This window comes from Ichthyophthirius multifiliis (assembly GCF_000220395.1).
Source record: "Ichthyophthirius multifiliis unplaced genomic scaffold scaff_1120509251265, whole genome shotgun sequence".
NCBI lineage: Eukaryota > Ciliophora > Oligohymenophorea > Hymenostomatida > Ichthyophthirius > Ichthyophthirius multifiliis.
Genome location: NW_004086043.1, coordinates 497 through 22,773, shown reverse-complemented (window position 1 = coordinate 22,773; position 22,277 = coordinate 497). Strand labels below are relative to the sequence as shown.

Here is a 22,277-nt window from a genome sequence, read left to right as displayed (position 1 = left end):
AACTTTTTTTTAATGCTTGGGAAACTTCAGACGTACACAGAGGTGAGTTTTTTAATTAAGTATTGAAGTTTACTTTACATTATTTACAATTTTGACTTGTATTTATTTATATTGTACTGTTTTCTTGATTATATTAATAACATGTGTTTAATTATGTGTTGGCTTCACATTTAATTTTAGTGGAGGTTTTTGTAAAATTTATTTGAATAAATATTATTATAAAGAAATATTATATTAACATATTTATTTTGTAATATTAATCACTAAATTTTTATATATATTTACTTTTATTTTTTTTAAAAAATAAAAATATATATGATAATAATAATTTTATATAATTATATTAATAACTTTATATAAAAAAAAAATATAAATAACAAATCATAAAAATATTTTAAATTATTATCTTTGTTTTTTATTATTAAAAAACAATAAAAAAGTCACAAAAAAAAATAATGAAATTTTATTTTTCTTAAAAATTTTTTTAAAATAAGAAAAAAAAAAATTACAAAAGTAATAAAAAAAAAAAAGTAAAATATATATATATATATATATATATATATATATATATATATATATATATTTAAATATTTATATATTTTATATATTATAAATATAATTTCATATAACTAAATCATATAATATTTATAATGCTGAAAAGTTTTAATATAATTCTAAATATTATTTAAAAGCAATAATTTATAATATTAATTTATTTTTAATAATAATTAAATTATTTTTACTTTTTATATCTAATTTTATTATGTTATTAGAATTATAATATAAAATCGATAAATTATTACAATTTTAAATAATTAAGTTTATTTTAATTTTATAAAAATTTATTCTTTAATATTTTTATATTTAAGAAAAAACATCCAAAACCATTTTTTCTTTTACTTAAATATTATTTTTATTTTCTATAAAAACAATACTTAATATGTTTATATTTTTTTAAAATTTCTTTTATGTTTTATTATTATCTTCTTACAAATTAAAATTAATAATATCAATATAAACTTCTAAAAAATATAAATCATTTTGAATATTTTATTAAATGTAATTAATTTATTCAATTTTCTCCATAAATACATGTAATTATTTTAACTAGGAAAATATAAAAATATTATAAACAATTAATTAGCTTATTTATATATTAGAAATATATAAACGAGATACTTTTTAAAATAAAAAAACAAAAGAATTATTTAAAACAAACTCATGATTTTACAAAAACCCTAATTCTAAGTTTTATAAGCTTTTGTTTTTAATCTACATATTATTAAAATAGTCCATTTTTATAAAATCTTCATTATTTTTTATATTAATATTTTAACAAATAAATTAAAAAACATTCTTTTTCTTAAAAATTCCTTTTAATAATTTCCAAAAACATTCATAATTTACCAAATTAGCATTTTTAATATAAATTTCTTTAATATTTTTATTTCCAAATACTTTCAAAAAACTACTATTTTGCATATTATTTATATGTAAAAATTTTATTTTTATTTTTTTGATTTCCAAATTTTTTATCAACTGCATTAATTTTTCGAAATTTTAGTTTTTTTTATTCATTTATTTCAACTAAGAAATAACTAAAATCTATATTTATCTTTAAATTAATTAAAAAAAAGACACTAATACTTTCAAATTTTACTCATCTATAATTTTTATAGTAATTTTGTATATATATTTATTAATATTAAATAAATTTGATAAAGGTTAAACTATTTATTATTGATTTGGTGCATATGTTTTTCTCAAAGAATTACTTTTTTAAAGACAAGAATAAAAATAAGCAATATCATTTAAATTTACAGTAGAAAATTCATAAAACTAAATTTAAAATTTAGCCAAATTTTCATTTTTTGATAATAAAAAACCAATTTTTCTATAAATAATTTAATCTAAATTAATACAGTTTTTAAATGAAATTTTAACATTTTTTGAATTTTATATATATTTCTATAAATCTTCGAATATATGATTCTGAAAATCGAATTGATAAAAAGTGCATCCTTTTTAACTAGTATCTAAAATTTACTTTATTAAATTTTTATTTAATTTATTATAAATAATAATCCTCTCAGTTTACATATCTTTTTTAAATTAATAAAAAATTTTGTATAAATATTTATTTTATATAATTATTAATTAACTAAAATAAATAAAATATATTTTTAAATTTTTTATAAAGATATATGCATTAAAATTAACAAAAAATATAAAACTGGTATAAATTTGTTTAATTTATTATAAATTCATAAATTAAAAAAAGTTTAATTTACATATACATCTTAATTTTAATTATTTTAAAATTATTCATTAAATTAATTAATTGTAAAATATTTCTTATCTTTAGAATTATTATTTGATTCTTATATTTATTAAAAAACTTTTTCTTTATTTAATAATTGAAAGATGTTTTATTAAACTTAAAATTAATTCTGTATATTATAAATAAAAAAAATATATTTATAATCGGTATAGCAAAATAAAATAATAGAATATAAAATATATATATATATATATATATATATATATTATATATATATATATTAACAAACTAATTTATATTATTAAATATTTTATATTAATACTTATATATAATATAAATCATTTTTATTTATGTATTTTTTTTTATTTATTTACATTTAATCATTTTTTTTTTTATCTTAAATATTATTTTGTTTCTTCTTATTATTATTATATATTTATTTTTAATATTTAATATTTCTTTTATATTTTTAAATTTTATTTATAAAAAAATTTAATTATTTTTTTTTTTCTTTTTTTAAAATAATAATATAAAAATAACCTAAAAAGGAATCATTTCTAAAGCCTATTTACAAGATGGTCTTGTATTTATATCAATTTGTAAAAAAGAATTAATTATAATATAACTTTATATAGAGACCATATTTTAAAATTAGATTTAAAATATTTAATTTTTAATATTTCTAATTACTTAATTTACATTTGAATTTCTTTAAAAAACATTATATATTATTTTTATAAAATACATACTAATAATCTTAAAAAGGGAGAAATCCTGTAAGTAAATAAAATAAAATAACTCCAGTACTCCAAACATCAGATTTCGGATTATTTTAAATATTTGTAAATTTTTCAGGAGCTTTATAATTTAGTGTTCCTAAATTCGTTTACAAATTATTTTATTTAATTACTTTTCTAGAAGTTGAAAAGTCAATTAATGTAATTTTTTTGTTTTTTAATTAATGATTAAATTATCAGGTTTGATATCATTATGTGTTATATTACAAGTATCTAAATAATATATGGCCTCTAAAATTTATTTTATTATAAAAAATGCTTCTCTTTCATCTATTTTTTTGTTCTCTTATATATATTTTTGAAGGGTAATTCCTTTTACATATTCAATAACTAAATAGGCCTTTTCATTTGCCTTTTCGAATAATATTTCTTTTAAATCAATTATATTTTTATGGTTTATTTTTTACAACAATTAGGCTTCTCTTTATATCTATTTTTATTTTTATTTTTTAATGAAAAAAATTACTTCTAATGTATCATCTACAGATTTTATTTTAAAAATTTTAACAGCAAAAAGCTTATTGAAATCTTCGTTTTCTTTATCTTTTAATTAACATAATTTAACTATTGAAGATACACCCTTTTTATATTATATTATTTTATGTTTTTTTTTTTTATTAAATTAAAAGAAATATATTTACATCTCCTAAATTTTTCAGAACTTTATATCTTTATGAAAAAAGCATTTATTTATTTTAATTTTCTTCATATTTAGATGGAGCGGGTAGTTTTATTGTGAAATAATTACTCTCCTTTTTTTATTAAAACCTCCTTCTAAATAAACTCTCGCCTGCCAAATTCTATTATTCATGTAAAAGTTAACAACTTTAAATAGTTGAACTTTTTATTCTTCCGGCTTAAAATTATATTTAATTATCTTAAAAATCCATTTTTATTATAATTATTTATAAGAATATATTGAAAATATATATATATATATATATATATTATTTATTAATTTTATCTATTATTACAAATTGAATAGAATTTGTAATACATATAAATTATTATTATTTAAATATTAAAATTAATCATTTAATATATAATTATATATAATTATATAAAATTAAAATATTTATTAAAATTTAGATATAAAAAAATAATGTAATATTTTTAATAAATATTTATTTAAAAATAAATATTTATTATATTAATATTATAAGAAAAAAATTAACTTTCTATAATAAATAGGTTATTTTTATATAATATATATTTCTTTTATTTATATATTAATTTAAATATTTCATTTTTATATAATATTAATATTTATATTTATAATAATAGAAATAATATAAATAATTTAAAATATTTTTATTTTTATTTTATAAATATCCTTTTATTTATTGATATAATTTAAATTAATTTTTTTTTTCGTATACATAAATAAATATTAAAGTGATTTTTTTTTTATTTTTAATAATTAATTAAATATAATAGAATATTTATTAGAAAATATTTTTAATTTATTTTTTTTATAAAGAAAAAAATATAATTATATATAAATATATATATTTTTTTTATTTATATAATAGTTAAAATTAATTAATTTTTATAATAAATAATATTAATTTATTAAAACTATATTTAATAAAACTTATAAAAAATTAACATTATTTAAAATTAATATGATTAATTTATAAAAATTAATGTAATTTAAGAATAATATATATATTAATTGTATTATAAAAATATATTTATAATCTTCGCTTTATTTTTTTGTTAATTCATCTATTTAATTTTTCAAAATTATTAAAAATCTGCAAATATTTATAGTATAAATAAAAATAAATTAATAAGTTATTAAAAATAATATATATTAGATTTTATTTTTAATAAATATAAAATAAATAAATAATAATACATAAATTATTAATTCATAAAATATTTATTATAATAATTTTGTATTAAAATATTTATTTATATATATATACAGAAAAAAAAAAATATGAAAAATAATAAACTTATAATTTTTTTAAAAAATTATAAACTAAATAATGCATAAATAAAATTATATATGTAAAAGAAAAATCATTAAACTAAAATAAAGAAAAAGATTAAAAGAATATATATCTTTAAATATATATTTAAAGAAAAATATTTATATATAAATAAAAATTTATATTAATTTATATTTATATTTATAAATATATATAATATTATAATATAATTATTTTATATTTTATAAATTCTTATATTTTACAATAGTTATAGCTATTAAAATATTGATTTTATTATATTTATTTTAACATATATTAGCCTAATAAGAGATATTTATATTTCATAATAAAAAAAATAAAAACTTTAATTATAAATTTTTTTTTTATTTGTTTTATTTTTTTTATTTTATAAAAAATATCTTTATTTCTAAAGATTTTAATTTTAAAAATAACATATTTTTTTGTATTTATATTAAAAAATATATATTTAAAATAATGAATAATAATAAGCAATTAAACTTTTTTTAAAAAAATGAATATATAAACTTTATTATTACAAATAGTTTAAAATATTTTAACTTTATTTATATTTTTAAAAAATAACAATTATAATAATAACATATAGTTTTCAATAAAAAATATTCAAATTCCTTCCTATGCAACCAAATAAACAAGAGATGCGATTCCTACAACATTCTAATCTAACTAATCAGGATCCATAATACTCATAGTATCTCCTGCCGAATGATGATAAGTGAAATAATACTTATTATCTTTAGTATCATCAGCAATATTTCTAATCATAGGAGCTCCAAGCCAGCTTGTATCTACCATTTCCCCTTCTCCATCAAAAACTTTAGTTAATCCATAAATATTCTTATTAATATATAAAAATATATAAAATAAAAAAAAATTAAACTTTCATATATTTTTATAGTAAATCTTTCAAACGTTAGCTTTAAGTATTATTTTTTGCATTAAATCCCCACCCTATAGAAGTTCTAGATCCCATATCATTTTCGAAAGCCAAAATTACATTTTCTCCTTTATGTAATTAAGCATATTAACTTCCTCCACTATTACTTCCTCCATATTCTTCTCCACTCCAAGCTACAAATCTGATAGTCCTTTTAGGCTAAAGTCCTAATTTTTATATAATTCTTAAAGCCTCAAAAGTAGTAATAAAACCACCACCATCATCATTTGCACCAGTTTAACTTCCAACATCCCAACTATCTATATGACCTCCTAAAACTATTATTTCTTCAGGAAACTCAGTACCTTTTAATTCAGCAACTACATTAAAAGATTCACAGTTCGGTACTTATCTGTTTTCCATATATAGGTTTATTCTTATATTTTAACCTCTTTTCTACATTCTTAGTAACATTTCGGCATCTTCTACCGTAATGGAACCTGCGGGGATTTTAGGTATCGGATTACCTATTAAATATGTTATTTAGTAAATATATGTATATATATATATATATATATTTATATATATTTATATATATTTATATATATATTTAAATTTTACCATGTTCATCTTTCTCTTTGTATTACATAGCACCTGTGTGTGGTGAATTAATACTAAACGGAGTTATACTTCTTATTAATACAGCTACTGCACCATATTTAGCAGCATAGGATGCACCAGAAGTTCTAAACTGAACCGTAGTTGGGTAATCTACCCTATATTAATATATTTATTATATAATATTTTTTATTTATATTTTACCATGGAAATGCATAAATTACAATTTTTCCATTAACTTTATCTTTATTTTTTTCTAAATCTTCAAAAGATGTAACTAAAAATGCTTCTGCAGTAACATTTCCAGGTACACTCAAACCTAATCCTATGAAATTAAGTTTTTAAGGATGAAGACGTGGTTCAAAAAGAGTTAAATTCTCATTTCCTCTTTCCCATTTCGTAAAATTGGAAACTTTTTCTAATTTTACGTCTATTTTTTCTTATTATATTTATTAATAAAAATCCATTATTGCAGCTTCTAATACATCAGATCCCTTTTTTGTTGATTAAAGTTATATTAAATTATTTTATATTTTTTTTAGTATATACCCATAATCTTGGTCCGTATGTATCTACTATATATGCCAATCTATTATAAGCAGAATGATGATATTAACTTGATTAATCTTCTATTGTTGACTTTATTTTTGTTATGTCGTTTATATATTTGAGATTAAGTTATTCTCTTATAATTATAGATAATGAAAATGTAATTAAAATTAAAAATAATAAAATTTATTACATTTCTTATATTTTTTAATTTTTATTATAAAAAACATATAATTTTTTAAAATTCACTAATATTGCATAATATTTATGAACTATTTTTTATTTAATTTCTTTTATTAATTTTTATAAAAAATAATATAAATACATATTTTTATTAATTTATGAAAAAATATATTTCATTACTATTAGCAATTATTATTTTAAGATTTATCAATAAATTCATTTTAGTTATTATCGATATTATATAAGGAACTTTATTTTTAACTTTCTTCATTATTTAATTTATGAATTAAAGATTATTATTATAATTCTTTCTCTTCTCCAACATTAACATAATCAAAATTATTTTAGTCAATCTCTTTTTCTTATAGATCTAAAGTTCTTGCGTTTAAATAGTACTCAAGGCTAAACGGGACTAATTCTTCTTTAAAAATAGTTGCGATTTCAAAATTTTTTCCTAATTTTTTACATTTATCTTTACTTTCTGATTACTTAATATATCAAAAAAATATATAAATATATATATACATACATAATTTTATGTATATATATATTTAAATATATATTATATTTTAATATATTTACATCAGTTATACAGTCTTCAAGATTTATTGTTGCAAAAAAAGAGATAAAAAATGAATTAAAATTTCTATCTTTTTAATTTTTATTTTAGAATTCAGCATTACATTCTTATCTATATGAATTTAAAGAATCATACATATAAAAAGATACTGTTACAATATGATTATTTAAATCTTTTAATTTTTCATCGAAAAAGAATATCAATGATATATAAGATTATCCTCTTTAATTTTCTTATCTTTATATATCAATCTATCATATATTTTTATTTAAATAATTATATATATATATATATATATATATATATATATATATGTATATATATTACAGCTAATAAATTTTAAGCATATTATATATCTAATTAACTTAATTATACATTTAATAATTTACAATTTCTTATAGCAGTTATCCAATAGTCATTAATTCTTTAATATTGATATTTTTTAGAAAAATGTAAAGTATTTTTTAAAAATAATTAATGAGTATCTGAATTCGGATTTACATAAAAAATGCCTTAATTCATTAATATTTTCTATTATATAATAATTTCATATATTTTTATAAAAAAAAAACAATTACATTTTTTTATTCAATTATTTCAAATTATTTTTTTTCATATTATTTTTTTAATTTAAATAATTCATCGTGTAATTAACGGTCTAATTTTTCTTTTTATTAATGATGGTAATGGATTGCGGAGAGCTTTATTTTAAATTTTGGGTCTGATATTTTTATTTTATCTACTATTCTTTAGTTTACATCTTTATCATAAAAAATTACTTTTTCTAAATATTAATAATCATTCATGTATTGATATTTGATTTATTTATTTATTTTTTTAAAAAAAATAAACTAAATATAAAAAACACTTTTAAAAAATAAAAAAATCTTTAAAAAATAAAAAAAATCTTTAAAAAATAGAGGAAAAAAAAAAAATAAAAAAATGGAATCAGAATTAGAAAAAAGATTAAAAAGCATAAATCTAGACGAAAAAATAATAAATGATGTTTTAAAGAACAAACAATTGACCCAATCATTGACTAAAACTCTTGACTGTGCCTAAATAAATGAATGTGATAAGAAAAAAGGTAATATGTTATACTCTTTAGCTACAAAAATAGTACCTACAATAGAAGCTTAAAGAGAATTATTATCAAAATATATCTCCTAAGGTAAAATAACTAATTAGAACTAATTAGACTTTACAATTGAATATGTATTAAAAAATTCTGTATCTATAAATATATAGGATTTAGAGAAAGTATGCGGAATCGGGATTTCTTTAAGCGAAGAATAGATTTCTTAAAAAATCCGTGAATTTTTAACTACAAAAAAAGCTGAATTAGACACTTTAAGATATTGTACTAGTATTTCTGAATATATGAAAAACTTGAGAGAAATTCTTCCTTTTGCAGATGGTAAAATACTTGCTGGTTTATTTAAAAAAGAATATGAGAATTATTTAGGACCAGAAACTTAACAAGATAAATAACAGAAAATTGAATTAAATAAAAAAAAGCCAAGGAAGAATCCCAAAAACATAAAAAAACAGCCCAAAATAATAATAATAACGAAGAAAATAATACCGAGAATAATGGATAATTTTAAGAAGAACCTAGGAAAAAAATAACTGATTTAATCGGCAGAGACCTAGCTGCAGCTTAAAATACCCCTGAATTATTATAATTGAGGGAAAAAACATTCGGTAATGTAATATTAACAAGATTTCCTCCAGAACCGAATGGTTATTTACATATAGGACATGCTAAATCTATCCGTTTTAACTTCACAGTAGCTTCAGATTATAAAGGAAAATGCTATTTAAGGTTTGATGATACTAATCCAGAAAAAGAAAATATGGAATATATAAATTCTATAAAAGATAATGTAAAATGGCTCGGATATGAACCTTGGAAAGTGACTTATTCATCTGATAATTTTGATATATTATATCAATATGCAGTCAAACTTATCAAAAAAGGATTAGCTTATGTCTGTCATTAAAATATTGAAGATGGAAGAAAATATAGAGATGAAGGCTTACCTTCACCTTATAGAGATCGCCCTATAGAATAAAATTTGAAAGTTTTTGAAGAAATGAGACTTGGTTTATGGGATGAAGGATCGGTAAACATATATATTTTTATAAATTTCTATATATACATATATATATAATTTTAGGCTGTTTTAAGAGCTAAAATAGACTATAAAAGCCCTAATACTACTTTAAGAGATCCTGCTATATATAGAATTAGATATGTAAGTCATCCACATGCAGGCAATAAATGGTGTATTTATCCACTTTATGATTATACTCATCCTATTTGTGATTCTTTAGAAGGTATTACTCATTCACTATGTACTTTAGAATTTGAAATTAGAAGAGAATTATATTATTGGTATTTAAAAAGTTTATAAATATATAGACCTTATGTATGGGAGGTAATACATAAAAAAATATTAATATATATATATATATATATATATATATATATATATATTTTTAAATTTTTATAGTTTTCAAGATTAAATGTATCAAGTACTGTACTTTCTAAAAGAAAACTATAAACTCTTGTTTTCGATAAACATGTAAATGGATGGGACGATCCTCGTTTATTAACTATTTAAGGAATGCGTAGAAGAGGATATACTCCAGCTGGTATTAATGATTTTTGTGAGCTAGTTTCTGTCACAAGAAGTGGTAATGAGAATATCATATAATTCTAGTTATTAGAACATTGTATCAGGAAAGATTTAGATAATGTGGCTAAAAGAACTTTGGCTGTAGTTGATCCTGTATTGGTTAAAATAGTCAATTTAGACGATAACTTTTCCCTAGAAATAGATGCTCCAGATTTCCCGAAATATCTGGAAAGAGGAAGCCATAAAATTACACTATTTAATTAAGTATGGGTAGAAAGGGAAGATACATTGATGAAAGATCATAAGGATTTCTTCGGCTTTGCCAAAGGCAAGATAGTTGGACTTAAATATGCAGGAGTTTTTAAGTGTTTGGATGTCAAGGCTGATTAAAATGGAGTTGTTTAGGAAGTTTTGATTGAGTTTATTAAGGAAAATGCACCAAAACCGAAAACTTATGTTAATTGGGTTAGTGTAAAGGAAAGTCTGGATTGTTAAGTTAGACTCTATGAATGCTTATTTAATGAAGATCCAACTGAAAGTAAAAAAGATTTAATTACTATTATCAATAAAAATTCGCTTGTGGTTAAAAAAAATGCTAAAATGAATAAAAGATTAGTAGGATTATTAAATCATTTAGATAGATTTTAATTTGAAAGATAAGGATTCTTTACAGTAGATTTTGATTCTGATTTAGGTAAATAATAATATGTTTGGAATAAAACAGTAGGATTATCTGATACTGGAAGATAAAAAGCAATGGCAAGAGTAAATTAAGATAATTGATAAAAAATTTATTAATAAATGATTTTTTTAATTTAATATATAATTTTATAATGTTGCTATTGTTAGAAATTAAAAATATATATTTTTTTTTTAGTTGAAAATAAAAATTATTATTAATATTTGATATTAAATTAAATAAATTTGAAAACAAAATTAAAAAAATATAATTAAAAATATTTTAATATAAATAAATATAAATATATATATATATATATATATATATATATATATATATATTATATTTTTTAATATTTATTTATTAATTTTTTCAATTTTTTTTATTTATTTTTTTATTTTTAATTAATATAATATTATATTTATTTTTATAAATATATTTAATTTAATATTATTTATATAAATAAATAATACTTTATATATATAATTTTTTATTTTTATTTTTTTATATATAAAACAATATTTTATTTTTTTTAATAATTCACATATTAATTATCTTTTTTAAATATATATTTATTAATATATAAATATATTTATTTTTACATTATATTAAAAAATCAAAAAATCATTTTTTTATAATTATATAAATATTAAGAATCTAAAAAATAGGAAGTATAAATAAAAATAATAATAATTTTAATTATTTTTTATGTAAAATAATAACTGATATAAAAAGACTAAAAAATTAAATATAGATATTAATATTAAAACAAAAATTAATATAAAAAATAATAAAAAAATGACAAATACATATGATCTTATAAAAGAATAAACAAAAAACCAATAACCAGACGAAGTCGAAGAAATTATCTTAGATGGTTAAAAAGTTGAAAAATTCGAAGATTAATTATGTAAAACATTAGAAAAATATAAAAATTTGCGCAGTTTATCTTTAAATTCTTGTCAAATAAATAGTTTAGAAAAATTTCCACTTTTAACAAATTTAGAAAGACTGGAATTAAATGATAATAAAATTCATGGAAATCAATTGAAAAATATTTTACATTTAAAATAATTAATTTCTCTATCTTTAATAAATAATTAAATTGAAACTTTAAATGATCTAGAAGTCTTTAAGTAATTCCAAAAACTTTAATAATTAGATTTGACAAATAATAAGGTTACTATTGATAAAGAATATCCTCAAGGTGTTTTTGCTTTACTATCGACTCTTCAAATTTTAGATGATAAAGACAAAGATGGAAATGAAGTTGAATATGATGATGAAGACGAGGATGATGATGAAGTGGTAAATACATATTTATATATATTTAGAAAAAAAAAAAATAGGATGAATATGAAAGTGATGATGAAGATGAATTAGATGAAGGAGCTGATGATGATGATGGAAACGAAGATGAAGAAGAATGTGATGAAGATGATGATGATTAAGATGAAGCAGAAGAAGAAGAGGATGAAGAAGATGATGAAGAGTAAGAGGAATAAAATAATACTTAAAAAAAAAAAGTTAAAAAAGATTGAAAATTATTTTTTAAAATTTATATTATTATTTTTTAAGTTTTTCTTAATAAAAATAATAGATTTATTAGATTTAGCATATTTTTTTTTATTTAATTATTTAGTTTTGTCTATTTATTTATTATAAAATAAAAAAAAATATATATATTATAATAGAAAAATATAAAAAAAAATAAGTAATATTAATATTAAAATATATAAATATAAATATAAATATAAATATAAATATAATTTATTAATATAATATAATATATTATTATAAATAAAATATAAAATTATAATTTATTTATTCATTTTTAAAAAATGTTTAAATGATTAAATTTATTTATATATATTTTAATTATTATTTAATAATAGACTAATTATATTAATAATATTTTTAAATTTTTTTTATTAGAAATATTACAAATATATTTTTTTTAAAATATATACTATTCATTTTTTTTTAAATATATAAAAAATATTTATATATTTTTATAATTTCCATTCCTATTTTTTTTGACAAAAATATAATAAGATAAATTTTTTTTATATTAATAATTATTTTAAAATTTATTTAATTTTCAGTTTATTTTAAAATTAAATTTTTCTTTTTTTATATAAATTATATTAAATAAAAAATTATAAAGCTTAAATTTTTATCTTAAAAAAATTAAAAAATAAATTTAAATGAAATTTAAAATAATATTTTTAATATTCATATAAACCTTACTAATAAAATAATCTTCGCAATTATTAGGTTTAATTATATATAAATATTATTTTTAATAAAAAAAGAATATATAACTGCATATTAGAAAAGTATTTATGAAAATTAATGTAGTGATAATTTTGATGATAAATTAAAATCCTACATTCCAAGTTTATATGATATTAATATGTCTAAATTTATAATCTAAAACTGTTAAATATATTGCTTAAATAACCTTAAAACTAAATTTTAAATACCTTATATTAGTGTAAAATAACTTTATGTATTAAGAACTAAAATAGAAGAACCGCATTTCGAAATTTTATTATCTTTAAGTTTAATAGATGTAGATTCATTGATAGAAAATATAAATTAAATAAATATTAAAATTGATTAAAGAGAATTATAATATACTGTAGTTAATTCTAAAAAAGAAAATGTATGTGGGACTATTGAAAATGATAATATTTATTAAATTGAAAGTAATATTAATAATTCCTTTTAAACTGATTTCGTATATATAAAAAAAAATTAAAAATTAATAATTATTATATAATAAATATTAAAATATATAAATATATAAATATATATATATATTATATATATATATATATATATATATATATATATATATATTTATTTATATTTATATAATTACCTACAAATATATACCTTGTTTTTTTTATATTTATTTTTATTTAATACAGATTGTTTAATTATAAGTATTATCTGATAATATTAATTTAAAATTGGGATTATAAAATATTGAAATTTTATATAAGAAATGTTAACCTGGATGTTCTTAATGTTTAGATGAATTTTATTGTACAGAATGTCTAAATATTTCTAAATTCATGATTGGATATTAATGTTAAGGTAAATACTGCAATTTTAGCTAATATCCATCTTCAGGGAATTGTTTAGATTGTAATCCTTCCTGTTTAAGTTGTTTTGGGAACTAAATTAATAACTGCTCAAGATGTATTTTAGGGATGATTTTAACCTATGATTTCCGTTGTGTTTATCTAAATGATTTAATGCATGATTTATATTATATAAATTAAATTTTTGGTATTGTGTAAAGTATTAATAATAGTAACTCTAATTGTATAAAATCTTTAAATTATAAATGTTTATAATGTAAGGATTCTACATATTTTTTAAATAATGGAAATTGTGAAAAAGATGCTAAAGATTGTCCTTTTTATTGTATAATATTTAATATTTACATCTATATATTTAAATATAATATATATTTATATTTTTTATTTTTAGTTTTTTATTACGAAGGATATTGTAAAAGTATAGATATTATAGGTTGCTTAAAAATTGATATATAATCAAAAACTTGTATTATGTGCTCTTCAGATAGATATTTAGATGAAAACAGATAATGTTAAAAAATAGATTGGTTTTAAATATATACTCCTTAACATCCCGAGAATTTTTTCAGATAAAAAAAGTTTTTAACAAAAAATAATAAATATAAATATTTATTTATAATTGTATTTATATATTAGATTTGTTCATATAATATGTAATAAATAATGTAAATAATGCAGAGGACCTTTTTTTAATAATTGCATAGATTGTTATAGTGGCTATTCTTTAATAAATGGTATTTGTTATAAAAATTGTGATTATACAAACGGTTATTATTTAGAAAAATAAATTTAGTGTATGAAATGTGATCCTTTATGTAGTTCATGCTTTGGAAAAAGTAAAGACGAATGCTTAGAATGTGGTCCTAATTTATATCTTATTAATGAATTTTCTTGTACAGATGTATGTCCGGATTAATATTATGCTGATAAAGTATAAATGAAATGCATAAAATGTGTTAATAACTGTCTTAAATGCATAAATTAAAATTTATGTAATTAATGTTTAGTTGGTTTTTACATTTATAATGAAAACTCTGTAGATAAATGTCTAACGTACTGCCCAAAGTCCTATTTTATTAATTTAATTAATAAAGATGTGAATAATGCTCTCCAAATTGCTTATATTGTAATAGTTTTGAAATATGTGTCTAGTGTGCAAATTTAGATTCCATTTTTTTACATGATAATTAATGTGTTAATTAATGCCCGCCTTATTATTTCATGTCTGCTAATGTTTGCCACTAATGTACCTAATATTGTGTTTAGTGCGTAAATTCGAGCTTCTGCTTGAAATGTGATGATAATAAATTGCTTTTATAACAAAATAGTTGTGTAGATAAATGTCCAAAAGATTATTTTATAGACATTACAGGCAAATAATGTGTATAAAAAAACTGTAAAGCAGAGAATTGTTTATAATGTGATATTAATAATGATTAAATTTGTATTAAATGTGCATATAAATATTATAAATAACCAAATGGTACCTTAGATTAATGCTTAAAATATTGTCCTATGAAATTTTATAAAAATGCAATCGGCTAATGTTTCTAATGTATGGCGAATTGTCTAATTTGTATAGATAGTATTTCATGTAACAAATGCATAAGTGGTTTTATTCCTTTGAAAAATTCCAGAAATAATACTAATCCATTTAGTAAATGTTTAATATAAAATGATTGTGTGCTTGATGGTTATTTTTATAATAGTGAAAGTGATGAATGTATATAATGTACAGATTCAAACTGTTTAAACTGTACTTATTAAAGTGAAAATACATGTACTTAATGTTCAGATCCTTATCTTTTAGATATTACAAATACTTTTTGTACTAAATAATGTAGTTAAGGTACTTATCAAAGAACTGTATAATTTTGTTCATCATGTATTAGTAATTGTATCTCTTGTAGTGATTATGATAATTGTGATTTATGCGGGGATTCTTTTTTTAAACATATATATAATATAAATAATACAGATGTTAAATATGAATGTATTTAGGAATGTCCTGATGGCTATATAAAGGATTAAATTAATAAAAACTGTGTAAAAATGCATATATAGAATTGCTTATTATATAATAAATCAACCTGTTTATAATGTTAAAAAGGCTTATATTTACACAATTAAAACTGTATTTAGGCTTGTCCAGATAAATACTTTCCTTAAAACTTTATTTGTGAAGCCTGTAAAGATAATTGTGTATAATGTTATAATAAGTTCTATTGTGATATATGTAATCCTAAAGGCTTTTTTATGTAACTACCAGAAAAAAAATGTATTCCTTGTAAGACTAAGAAATGTGAAAATTGCCTTTTGGATGTGAATGTTTGCGTAAAATGCACAAATTAATACTTTTTATATTAAAATTAGTGTCTATAGAATTGTCCCAAAGGCTTTTTTCCTGATATTTAATATAGGATGTGCATTTAGTGTAAATTTCCATGTATTTAGTGTAAGAGTTTAGATAATTTTTGCTTAGAATGTAGCTTAGGCTATTTTCTTTACCAAAATATTTGCATTCTTTTAAACAATGAATGTCCAGATGGTTATTATAAAGATATTAAACTAGACTCATGTCAATAAATATATATTTTAAACTGTATCTTGTATAAATAAAATCTCTGTATTTAATGTAACAATAATATGCTCGTCTAAGAAAATATGTGTGTCAGAAATTGTTCGAATAATATTGGTTTCTACAAATTAAACAACACTTAATGTCAATAATGTTCATTTAATTGTAAAAAATGCACTTAATATGACTACTGTGAGTCCTGTGATTCAAAACACTACAAATACATAGAGTAATCTGGACTCATAAAAGCATGTTACGTCAAATGTCCTATCTAATTTTTCTATTAAGACGAGATAAACACCTAATGTTTGCCCTGTAAAGTTGAAAATTGTATAGAATGTCTTAATAATGTGAACTAATGTTCCAAGTGTATGGAAAATTATTTCCTTTATGAATAAAACTGTACAGGGATTTGTCCGTAGTACTTTTATGTAAATAAAAAGACTTTTAAATGTGAATAATGTCCAAAATACTGCATTGCATGCGAAAGCGAGTTACTTTGTATATAATGTGAAGAGACAAAAGTCCTTTTAGAAAATAATAATACGTGTGTAGATTTTTGCCCAATTGGATTTTTTTTATAAGAATAAAAGTGTGTTAAGATTTAAGTTGAAAATTGTCAAGCTTTTGACTAAAATAAGTGTGTTTTTTGCCAAAAAAACTTCTATTTATTAAATTTGGAAAAAGATTAATTTTGTGTATAAAAATGCCCTGATAATTATTTTGATTAAAATTTTTAGTGTATTTAGTGTTTTTCGAAGTGTAAAATATGCAATTAGAGTAATTTTTGCTTATAATGTAATGATTTTTATTATTCTATAACAAATGATAGTGGATAAATTAAGGCTTGTGTCTAATAATGTGAGCCATAAATGTTTTTTTAAAACGAAAACAAGAAAAAATGTGAATAATGTAACGTTTCCAACTGCCTATAATGCCCAACTGGAATAAATTAGTGTTCTTAATGCAAAAGTTAGTATTATTTAATTTAAAAGAAAGATATTTTTTAATGTATATAGAAATGTCCAGATAATTTTTTTCCCATTATATAGCCTATTAATATATGCTAAGAATGTTCTTTGGGATGCGTTAAATGTGCAGATAAAAATAATTGTTAAATATGTACTTAAAATTATATCTAATTGGATAATTAATGTGTATAAAGTTGTCCAGATGGATATTAATAAAAAGGAAGTGTTTGTGAAAAGATCTATATAGAGTATTGTGTTAAATATTTAAAAGATAAATGCATTTAATGCAAAGAAAAGTACTTTTTATTAGAAAATAAATGTAATATTGAATGTCCTGAGAGATATTTTTTAGATAAAAATAAAAATTGTATTATTTGTCCGTTTTAAAATTGTTAATAATGTAAAAATAATAATAGTTGCTAAATATGTGAAAAAGGCTACATTTTATAAAATTATTAATATTGTGTAAAAAGTAAGTGCTAAGATTAATAAATATGGAATGAATAATATAATAAATGTATATAATTAATAACTACAAAGTAAGTACAATTCTAAATTTTTTCACCTAAGAGTAACACTATTTATTTTATTTTTCCAGAAAATACACAAATCGAAGAATCTTAAAATATACTGTAAAACATTAAACTAGTATTTTCGAAAGACTTAAAATATTAAAAGAATTTAAAATATTTAAATAAAACTCATTTAGAACTTTCTTTTATTTTTAAACAAAACCCTCCTCCGTCTCAAATTTTACTAATTTAAATTTAAAATTTAAATGCATTAGATATTTAATAAGTCAAATATATTTAAATAGATACTTCTTTAAAAGAAATTAATTTATAATTAGAATATAATTAAAATGATAAAGAAGAGTAAATAACTTAAAAAATAATATCCACTACAAATTAAATATCTAAAGTTGTTATTGGTAGTTCTTTATTTTTGGCCTTTACGAAAAATTTTTAGTTTGTGTCGACTTTGATTGATTTTTCAAATATATTATATCTAATGATTTATATAAATATGCTTTTTCCGAAAAATCTGTTTTTGTTTTTAAAATCTTTAGAAGATATTACTATGGGATTTATCCCGAATATATTCGAAATAGGGATGGATACAGATATATATGAAAATTCATCAATAGGAAGAATAAACGAGTTAGAATAAACAACTAATTTTATAGCTAATACAGGATAAAATTTCACAATAGTCCTTATTTATATTGGATTACATTTATTTATTTATTTATTGGTAGAATTATTAAAAAAACAAAATAATAATAATAATAAATTCTATCATTTTATAAAAAATAATATATTATCTTGTTTTGGATTTAGATTATACAAAGATTTATTATGGACAATGTACTAAGATATTTTACTTTCTTCATTTATTTAATTTACTAATTTAAAAGATATTTATGGAGTAAAAGTTTTATCAGTTGTTTTTTCTTTTTTATTTTTTATTTTATTTTTTCCTATTCCTTTCTTTTTTACGATTTTATATTTTAAATAAAATTATCTGTAATTTGTTTTAGAAACTCTAAAGAATGATTTGAATTCTCCTGTATATTAAATAATCCTTTACTATCGAAAAATGTTTATTATAACAATTGTTATTGTACTTAATGGGTATAATTATGTTTAAATACTTTTAGTTGCTGTCATAAATATATCTATTATAAGCTATTTAATGAAATACAAGCCTTATATAATCCTATTTTACTCATTTAAATAAGTTGGAGTTGAATTCTTTTTTACTCTATCATTAATTTTGTTATTGCCTTTAATAGAAAACGGAAGATATGATGAAAATTAAAGAACTATATACGGATGGGTAATAATCGGATTATTTATATTTATATTTTTAATAGAGTTATCTGTCTTTGTTTTCGATAATTTTAGTTTCTTTTGTTAATAATCGAAGATTTATTGGCTAAAATATAAATTGAAAAAAATATCGGCAAAAGTGCATTAGATTACATATCCTTCTATGCAATAAAAAATGACTTTAGCAACTGATATAGATGATGAAAAAAATCTGAAGAAAACACATTAAGATTTTAGGATTACTAGCCCAAATTAGGAATTAGTAAGTCCTAAATATGTTAAAAAAGGATTGGTAGTAAACTTTTTGCAAATTAAAATAGATTGAGGTAGAAAATTCGTATTATGGAGAATAATAATATAATGAGGAATGAAAATAATATTAATACAGCAGCTGTAATGTTAGATTAGAATCTAGAAAGTAATAATAATAATAACATTAATAATAATAATAATATTAATGGTTTTGATGCTTTAGAATTCAATAATGCCAACAAAGATAGCAAGATTAATACTATTTAGAGCATTTTTTTTAAGAGATAAACAATTAAATACAAAAGAAAAAAATTTGATAAATTGGATGAATCTCCGGATAAAATTAAGAAATAATGAAATTAATAAAATTATTTCTTTTTTATTTCTATAAAGTCTTTTTTTATAAATAAATATTATATATAATATAAATATCTCATTAATATTATTTTTTTAGATAAAATAATATCTATAAATGAAGTTAAAAACCCATAAAAATAAAATACATAAATATAGACTGAATTATATTTATATTTTAATATCTTTTTTTTAAATAATATAATTATAAAGAAAAGTTAGGATAAAATTATAAATAAAAAAAATTTAATTAAAAATAAAAAATTTTAATATTAATCAATATTTTTTTATAATAAATTAATATATAATAATGTATATAAAAAATAAGTTAATTTAATGGTTTTTATTTCAATAAAAAAAATATATATATAAAATATAAATTTAAAGATAATTATAGCTAAAAAAAGAAGCTTTTTCTTTAAAGGTTTTAAACCTTAAAAATATAAACTATTTATTATAAAAAAATAGTTTAAATAAAAATAGGTTTATGAGTATTTTATTTAAAAAAATTAATTTATTTTAAAAATATTTATTAAATAAAGAAAAATCATTAAATTTTTTTTTATATGCTTTAACTATTTTATTAAAGAAAAAATAAAATTATATTAATAACAAAATTTTTAATAAATTTCGATAGTATATTTAAAAAAAAGAAATTGTATGTGATTTATATTTTAAAAATTAAAATATTAACTTATTTAAAAGATAATTCATAAATTTTTTAAAAAATAAATAAATTATTTTTAAATAAAAATATAATAATAAAAATAAAAAAAATTAATTTTAAATATAAATAAAAAAATAATTTAAATATGATATTACAATATATAATATAAAAATTAATAATAAGAAAATAATAATTATATACTAAATATTAAAAGAATATTAGATAATAGATTTAAAAAGTAATTTTAAATTATAATAAAATATATACAAAAAAAAAATAATATCTTTTTGTAATAAAAAAATTTTTATTAATAATATAAATAAATAATGATATAATGTAAGAAAAATAAAATGATAAAAATAAATAAATTAGAAAAATCATATTAAAATTATATATTATATAAATATAAAAAATATTTAATATTTAAAAAATTAATAAAAAGAAAATATATATATATATGCATTAATATGAATATATATATTTATATAATATATATATAATTATATATATATATTTTTTTATTTTACTTTGTAAATATATTTTTTTTAAACATATACATATTTAAAAATATTTTATAAAAAATGTTAACGATATATAATTTTTATTTTTTATATTATAATTAATTTTATTGTTTTTATAATTAAATATTATTTTTTTCATTCTAAATTTAATTTAAAGAATTAATTAATTTATAAATTTATTAAAAAAAATATATTTACAAAATAATATATCTATTATCAAATTCAAGAATAAATTTAATTCAAAATATCAATATTAATATTATATTTTGATATAATATTTTAAATAAATATATTAATTTAATTATTTATATGTTATTTATTTTCATTGATATTTAATTTCTATACGATATCAATATCTCCAAATAATTGCATTTTATTTGTCGAATATATATGAATATTATTGTTTTCTATTTATTAAATAACTACCTAAATAAAAAATTGATATATAATAAATAAAATAATATAAATATATATATATAATCATTTATATTTATTATTTTTTATATATTTAAATTTATTAATATATTTTATTTTTTATTTTAATTCTTATATTTACTTTTATATTTATTTTTTAATTACTTTTGAATTATCTTTTTATGTAAATATTACTACAAATGGAAATTAGATTACTTTTTCTTTATTTATATTTTATTTATTTCTTTCCACTAAATTGTAAAAACTATTAAATGTATTAACTAAATCATTTAAATTATTTAATTTTTTGATTAACCTATATTTTCTATTTTTCTTTTATTTATTTTTATATATATATACCTTTTTAATATAAAATATATTTTGTACTTTTGC

The 22,277-nt window shown here is 17.2% G+C and overlaps 4 protein-coding genes across 4 annotated transcripts, besides 45 other annotated features; 2 read left to right on the top strand and 2 right to left on the bottom strand. All coding sequences in view use genetic code 6, as the record gives it.

Annotated features, from left to right (window-relative positions):
• Nucleotides 1-535: 535 nt before the first annotated feature.
• Nucleotides 536-618: a microsatellite.
• An 83-nt stretch (nt 619-701) lies between these two features.
• Nucleotides 702-742: a microsatellite.
• A 1,347-nt stretch (nt 743-2,089) lies between these two features.
• IMG5_171950 (protein kinase domain protein) lies at nt 2,090-3,764 on the bottom strand (the record flags this gene model as incomplete). The annotated part of the gene is made up of 4 exons (XM_004029795.1): nt 2,090-2,102; nt 3,486-3,508; nt 3,545-3,658; nt 3,720-3,764. The coding sequence occupies 4 exons, from the start codon at nt 3,762-3,764 to the stop codon at nt 2,090-2,092; spliced, it is 195 nt and encodes a 64-aa protein (XP_004029843.1).
• Nucleotides 2,518-2,562: a microsatellite.
• Nucleotides 2,558-2,602: a microsatellite.
• Nucleotides 3,765-4,111: 347 nt separating the features above from the next.
• Nucleotides 4,112-4,171: a microsatellite.
• Nucleotides 4,117-4,147: a microsatellite.
• A 126-nt stretch (nt 4,172-4,297) lies between the features above and the next one.
• Nucleotides 4,298-4,361: a microsatellite.
• A 236-nt stretch (nt 4,362-4,597) lies between these two features.
• Nucleotides 4,598-4,648: a microsatellite.
• A 504-nt stretch (nt 4,649-5,152) lies between these two features.
• Nucleotides 5,153-5,202: a microsatellite.
• Nucleotides 5,173-5,265: a microsatellite.
• Nucleotides 5,266-5,392: 127 nt separating this feature from the next.
• Nucleotides 5,393-5,423: a microsatellite.
• Nucleotides 5,424-5,581: 158 nt separating this feature from the next.
• On the bottom strand, nt 5,582-7,293 carry IMG5_171940 (plasma glutamate carboxypeptidase, putative; the record flags this gene model as incomplete). Its single annotated transcript, XM_004029794.1, has 5 exons — nt 5,582-5,891; nt 5,935-6,458; nt 6,553-6,707; nt 6,754-7,043; nt 7,099-7,293. The coding sequence occupies 5 exons, from the start codon at nt 7,291-7,293 to the stop codon at nt 5,658-5,660; spliced, it is 1,398 nt and encodes a 465-aa protein (XP_004029842.1). The 3' UTR covers nt 5,582-5,657.
• Nucleotides 6,077-6,120: a microsatellite.
• Nucleotides 6,472-6,544: a microsatellite.
• Nucleotides 6,482-6,541: a microsatellite.
• A 528-nt stretch (nt 7,294-7,821) lies between the features above and the next one.
• Nucleotides 7,822-7,859: a microsatellite.
• A 279-nt stretch (nt 7,860-8,138) lies between these two features.
• Nucleotides 8,139-8,185: a microsatellite.
• A 271-nt stretch (nt 8,186-8,456) lies between these two features.
• Nucleotides 8,457-8,488: a microsatellite.
• Nucleotides 8,489-8,718: 230 nt separating this feature from the next.
• Nucleotides 8,719-8,780: a microsatellite.
• Nucleotides 8,731-8,780: a microsatellite.
• Nucleotides 8,781-8,803: 23 nt separating this feature from the next.
• IMG5_171930 (hypothetical protein) lies at nt 8,804-11,295 on the top strand (the record flags this gene model as incomplete). Its single annotated transcript, XM_004029793.1, has 5 exons — nt 8,804-8,980; nt 9,110-9,278; nt 9,380-9,987; nt 10,042-10,302; nt 10,378-11,295. 5 exons carry the CDS (start codon nt 8,804-8,806, stop codon nt 11,284-11,286), a joined length of 2,124 nt encoding a protein of 707 aa, XP_004029841.1. The 3' UTR covers nt 11,287-11,295.
• Nucleotides 10,324-10,361: a microsatellite.
• A 172-nt stretch (nt 11,296-11,467) lies between the features above and the next one.
• Nucleotides 11,468-11,528: a microsatellite.
• Nucleotides 11,512-11,577: a microsatellite.
• Nucleotides 11,521-11,585: a microsatellite.
• Nucleotides 11,527-11,584: a microsatellite.
• A 395-nt stretch (nt 11,586-11,980) lies between the features above and the next one.
• Nucleotides 11,981-12,723, top strand: IMG5_171920 (hypothetical protein; the record flags this gene model as incomplete). The annotated part of the gene is made up of 3 exons (XM_004029792.1): nt 11,981-12,092; nt 12,345-12,490; nt 12,532-12,723. 3 exons carry the CDS (start codon nt 11,981-11,983, stop codon nt 12,721-12,723), a joined length of 450 nt encoding a protein of 149 aa, XP_004029840.1.
• Nucleotides 12,447-12,489: a microsatellite.
• Nucleotides 12,598-12,674: a microsatellite.
• Nucleotides 12,724-12,839: 116 nt separating the features above from the next.
• Nucleotides 12,840-12,937: a microsatellite.
• Nucleotides 12,843-12,969: a microsatellite.
• Nucleotides 12,849-12,937: a microsatellite.
• Nucleotides 12,858-12,995: a microsatellite.
• Nucleotides 12,878-12,994: a microsatellite.
• Nucleotides 12,910-13,002: a microsatellite.
• Nucleotides 12,913-12,992: a microsatellite.
• Nucleotides 12,916-12,994: a microsatellite.
• A 101-nt stretch (nt 13,003-13,103) lies between the features above and the next one.
• Nucleotides 13,104-13,176: a microsatellite.
• Nucleotides 13,118-13,186: a microsatellite.
• A 792-nt stretch (nt 13,187-13,978) lies between these two features.
• Nucleotides 13,979-14,064: a microsatellite.
• Nucleotides 14,065-20,095: 6,031 nt separating this feature from the next.
• Nucleotides 20,096-20,135: a microsatellite.
• Nucleotides 20,136-20,509: 374 nt separating this feature from the next.
• Nucleotides 20,510-20,553: a microsatellite.
• Nucleotides 20,554-21,026: 473 nt separating this feature from the next.
• Nucleotides 21,027-21,096: a microsatellite.
• Nucleotides 21,097-21,394: 298 nt separating this feature from the next.
• Nucleotides 21,395-21,463: a microsatellite.
• Nucleotides 21,464-21,562: 99 nt separating this feature from the next.
• Nucleotides 21,563-21,606: a microsatellite.
• Nucleotides 21,607-21,955: 349 nt separating this feature from the next.
• Nucleotides 21,956-22,008: a microsatellite.
• Nucleotides 21,994-22,044: a microsatellite.
• Nucleotides 22,003-22,053: a microsatellite.
• Nucleotides 22,054-22,277: the final 224 nt, after the last annotated feature.